General features: G+C 49.0%; 1 protein-coding gene across 1 annotated transcript; it reads left to right on the forward strand.

The window, feature by feature from the left end:
• Positions 3,344 to 5,698, forward strand: LOC8065331 (IQ domain-containing protein IQM1). The gene is made up of 3 exons (XM_002440333.2): positions 3,344 to 4,288; positions 4,413 to 4,589; positions 4,689 to 5,698. Exons 1-3 carry the CDS (start codon positions 3,584 to 3,586, stop codon positions 5,532 to 5,534), a joined length of 1,728 nt encoding a protein of 575 aa, XP_002440378.2. The 5' UTR covers positions 3,344 to 3,583; the 3' UTR covers positions 5,535 to 5,698.

Genomic DNA, 5,698 nt, shown 5'->3' on the forward strand with positions numbered 1-5,698 from the left:
CGGTTGCTTTTGCCTGCCTCCATTAAGCTAAAGTGCCCGCCACTAAAAAAGAATTATGTAGTAGTGATATGTCCTCCATGATCTGGGAAGGGGAGTCAGAATTGTCGTTAATTGCCTCTGGTGAGTAACTTTCTGAGTATACATAGAAGAGAACAACTTTATCAGCGTTTTGTACTATATAGAGAGTGATTTTGATGTTACTACGCACAGGAAATTTGATGGGCAGCACATAAGACATAAGACGTTATATATACTGCTTCGGGTGGGTGTCTTACACTACACCTAGTGAAAAAGATGTGTTATATTCTTGTGTACTAAACTAAATGCTATGTTCCGATTCACATAGATGACCATAGAAAGTAACCAGAGGAGTAGGGTTAGACATAGATGACACTCGACGGCCAAAGGTACCGTTGAGTAACTATATACAATACAATAACATCCGATTCACTGGACCACTGTTGGGATGACTTGTTGTGACGAAGTCCTGCGTTAGTGATGTTTAGTTAAGGGTGTTAAAGTTTAACAGGTATTGTAATATTTTTGTTTTCTTTGGCAATTAGTGTTTAATCATAGATTAATTAAGCTCAAAAAATTTATCTCACAAATTATTCTCTAGCTATGTTTTTAATTTCATAAATAGTTTATATTTAATACTTCATGTATGTGTCTAAACATTCGATGTGATAGATGGTAAATGCAGGTCATTATGATATATATATATATATATATATATATATATATATTATAGAGAGAGAGAGATAGGATAATCCTTTTTACTCCCAGTAGTAGTTACTCCCATGTGTATATCTTAGATTTAGGGCGTATATAGCCCGATGAAGTGTATGTACACGAAGTATATGATCATACTAGACCATCTAATGTAGTATATATGTTAAGTATGTATGCATACATAGAGTATGTGGTTATACTTATTATATATACTACAGTAGTGACATTTTAGTAATATATTAAAAATATGAATTCCTTTGAAAAATTTTCTCATAGTAAGATCTAGAGTATCTTAATACAAGTATATGAACATACTCAAACCGACAAACAAATATGAATACATATGTAATGTGGTTTATTGAAGATGGGATATATAAAGAGAGAGATAGAAAGAGAGAGAGGAACAACTCTATCAGTGTTTTATACTATATATAGGTGAGTGATTTTGATGTTAGGCGCACAAGGAATTTGATGGGAAACACATAAGACATAAGATGTTATACTGCTTCGGGTGGGTGTCTTACACCTAGTGGAAAAAGATGTGTTAATTCTTGTGTACTAAATGTTATGTTCCATGTCAAGTAGGGGCCGGGAATGAAAACCTTTGTGCTTGAGAGTTTAGATCGGGGAAAGTAACTAGAGGAGTAGGGTTACACATAGATGACTCTCGATGGCCAAAGGTATTGTTGAGTAACTATATGCAATCACATCCGAATCACTGGAGCGCTATTGGGATCACTTGTTGTAGCGAACCCCTGCCTCAGTCAAAAAACAGGGGGTGGGGGGGACATGACATGTGCATAATACATGCCATTCTATTTTTTATTGAAGAGAAGCTGACAGGTTAAACTGTCGGTTATGTATATACCGCCACAGTGATATGAATCAGTGATATGAATGACAATGGCAATCAAAGATGCCCACCCACGAAACAAAACCAAAATCCACCCAACATGTTGTGGTTCATGTACTTAATTTTTGTCATGTCACGTGCATCGACTATCCACAAGAGCTCTATAAAACGACATCTCGGATTCAGGAGCTCCCTATATTTGCCGTAGATACACTGTCGCATAACTATTTACAAACATATTCACCCACCCTCGACCTCGAGTTAGGCTGTCGGGGTTGTTTGTCGTGCACAATTGCTAGTGGCAATGCCAACAAAGATGGACGAATCAGAAGGATGAAGAAGTGAAGGTGCCCATGCCCATGCCCTGGTCAGTCACTCAAGTTGAGACGGAATGAAGAACAAGTCGGGCCTTGTTTAATTCATCTCAAAAATTAAAAACTTTTCAAGATTTCCCGTCACATCGAATTTTGCGCCACATGCATAAAGCATTAAATATAGATAAAAATAAAAATTAATTATACAGTTTATCTGTAAATCGCGAAACGAATCTTTTAAGCCTAGTTACTCAATGATTAGATAATATTTATCAAATAAAACGAAATTGCTACATTATAAAAATTCAAAAAAATTTCGGATCTAATCAAGACCTCGCTATGCAACGGCATCCGATCCGACAGGTAGGGCCTGTTTGGTTGTCCGCATGAGACCATACATGCATCTCGGAATGCAGCGTGGCCCTGTTTGGTTGCCTGCATATAGCTTTGGGTCAGGCTCTGAGCATGCAAAAAGGAGCCCTGAGCCAGGCTGAGGAGGAACGCCCAAATCGGCCGTTCCTGGCCAGCCAGGCTGGGCAGATGCAGCCGTTTACGTGGCTAACTGTGTATTAGTGCGTGATTAGTAAATATCAAGTGATATTAGTGTACTTTAAAGTTGATTAAGATATAATTAGATAAAATAAGACCTCTAAGAGTGTATTCGTATAAAAATAAAAATTATAATCATAATTTTATAATATTTTTATCTCATACAGTTTATCTTCGTACAGACAATCAAACAACATAGCCTGGCTCCACATATACATGCAACCAAATTAGACTTTCTGTATGCATTCGGCCAGACCAAAGGCAGCCTAGCTCACTAGAGCTGGCCTGGTTGAGATGAGAAGGGAACCAAACAAGCCCGTAGACGACGGACCCTGCTCTGCTCTGCTCCGCTCCGCTCCGCGCCTTTGCTGCTGCCAAAGTGCCCTGCTCTGCTGCAACGTAACCAGCCCAGCAACCGTCGTCGACCCAACCCGTACCGTACCCACCGGACGGAGCGAGGGAATGCGTGCATGCCTCCGTCCCCGGTGCGTTGGCGTCAGAATCAGATTCACTCAAAAAAACAAAAAAAAAATTCAAAATTCTTCGTCACATTGAATTTTGCAGCACACTAAATATAGATAAAAACAAAAACTAATTTTACAGTTTGAATGTAAATCGCGAGATAAATCTTTTAAGACTAATTACTCGTGATTAGAAAATATTTGTTAAATAAGAACGAAAATACTACACTAACTCAATCAAAAAAAATTAAGGCCTACTCCGTAGTGGAGAAAGCGACGGACCACGGCTGTGCAGACGCGGTTTTACCAGAGACGTGAGCCCGAGTGAGTATGACGTCGCGACGTCGGACTGACTGGGTCCGCGGCTCGCGACTTCGACTTCTCTCCCGCCCCGCCCCGCCCCGCCCCTTCTCCACTCCACCAGCTCTGCTCGTCCCTCCCTCTCCCTCGGCGTCGGCGTCTGCGTCTGCGTGCGTGCGGTGCTCCGTGGACTGCATAGCGGCGGCTACCGGCTACCGGCTTTGCATGCTATCTATATATACAAACACGGAGGCAACATCCCTGCTTGTCTCCATCCATCCATCCATCCATCTCTCAAATATAATCGATCTCATTCATCCATCCCAAAGTTGCAATCCCCCACCCAAAGCTCCGACCCATCGACCTGCTCTGCTATGACTCTGCTGTCGCCGCCGGGGGCACTCATCGACCACCCAAAGCTCCTGCCGACGAGCCCTAGCAGCAGCAGCAGCAGCAGGGACCATCGTCTCATCTTCAGCACTCTCAGCGTCGTCGACGACATGCCCATGCCCATGCCCATGCTCCCGCGGTCGCCCAAGCTGCTCAGGACCAACTCCTCCAAGAAGGTCCCGGCGGCCAGCAACCTGGAGCGGGCGCTCCTCAGCTTCAAGTCCTGGGAGACCATCGACGACGCCACCAAGCCCGCCGCCGTTCCGATTCCGATTCCGCCGTCGCCCGTGCAGCGCCGCATCCACGGCGCCAGGCCGGGACGCCTGGCCCTCCACAGCCCCACCATGGCTGCTGCTGCTGCTGCCGACGACAACTCCCTGCTGCTGCTGCGGTCCCCGCTCCACGAGGCCGCCGCCACCCGGGTGCAGAAGATGTTCAAAGGCCACCGCACGCGCCGCACCCTGGCCGACTGCGCCATCGTCATCGAGGAGCTGTGGTGGAAGCTCTGCGACTCCGCATCGCTCGACCGCACCTCCATCTCTTTCTTCACCGCCACCGCCGGCGGGGGAAAGCAGGAGACGGCCGCGTCGCGCTGGGTCAGGGCCGGCAAGCGCATCGCCAAGGTCGGCAAGGGACTCTCCAAGGACGACAAGGCGCAGAAGCTCGCGCTACGCCATTGGCTAGAAGCGGTACGTACGGAGTCGATCGTCGTCGATCGTAGAATTATACTGTCATATACTGTACTTATACTGTAGCAGGAGCATTCCTTAATAATAAAACAATCAATTGAAGGAAATGATGATTGCATTGCAGATCGACCCTCGGCACCGGTACGGCCACAACCTGCACCTGTACTACGACATCTGGTTCCAGAGCTCCAGCACGGAGCCATTCTTCTACTGGCTCGACATCGGCGGCGGCAGGGAGATCCATCACCCCAGCTGCCCCAGGACCAAGCTCAACTCGCAGCTCGTCATGTACCTGGGAATCGTAAGTTCCGTTCCGTTCCGTTCCTTCAGTGTCATCATGCATTCCTTTCTTTCTTCTACTGCCTGACCGTCCATGTCCATCATCCCATTCCAATTCCAGAACGAGCGGGCGGCGTACCAAGTGGTGGTCGACGACGGTCGCCTCACGTACCTGCAGACCGGGCTGCCCGTCAACACCACCGACGACTCCAAGTGGATCTTCGTGCTCAGCACCACCAGGTCGCTCTACGTCGGCCAGAAGCGCAAGGGCCACTTCCAGCACTCGAGCTTCCTCGCCGGCGGCGCCACGTCCGCCGCGGGCAGGCTCGTCGCCAAGGACGGCGTGCTCAAGGCCATCTGGCCCTACAGCGGCCACTACCTCCCCACGGAGGAGAACTTCAACGAGTTCATCGCCTTCCTGCAGGAGAACAACCTGGATCTCACAGACGTCAAGAGGTGCTCCGTGGACGACGACGAGTACCCGTCGCTCAAGCGGAAGCACCAGAGCATGGCAGCTGAGGAGGAGGAGGAGGAGACAGCAGCAGCAGGCGCTGTGGTGGATGGCAACGAGACCGCCGGCAGCCGTGCCGCGGCGGCGAAATGGACGACCGGCGCCGGCGCGCGCATCGGCTGCGTCCGGGACTACCCGGCGGAGCTGCAGAGCCGGGCGCTGGAGCAGGTCAACCTGTCGCCCAACCGTCCGAAGCCGCCGTGCCCGCTGCAGTCGCCGTGGGCGGGCAAGGCGCCCATCCCGTCGCCGCGTCCCAGCCCGCGGATCAGGCTGTCGCCGCGGGTGCAGTACATGGGCGTGCCCGCGGCGAGCCCCGCCGGCGTGCGGCCGCCGCCGCACAAGCAGCAGTGCCTCGGCCTCGGCCTCGGCATCCGCCCGCCCACGGTGCACCTGACGCTGCCCAGCAACAAGAACGGCAGCAAGGCCACCAGCACCACGTCACCAGCCAATCACTGACATCAAAAGTTTTGTTCTTGTCCTCGGAAGTAGTACGTGCTCGCTGTAGATAGCTAGCAAGAGTTTTAACATTTAATTAATTCCTACATTTCTTTGTATTGTTGGTCTGTTCTGTTCATAAACTGACCTCAAATCACTACACAGCACAGACTGGATTTTTTGTT

This window comes from Sorghum bicolor, chromosome 9, assembly GCF_000003195.3.
Source record: "Sorghum bicolor cultivar BTx623 chromosome 9, Sorghum_bicolor_NCBIv3, whole genome shotgun sequence".
NCBI lineage: Eukaryota > Viridiplantae > Streptophyta > Magnoliopsida > Poales > Poaceae > Sorghum > Sorghum bicolor.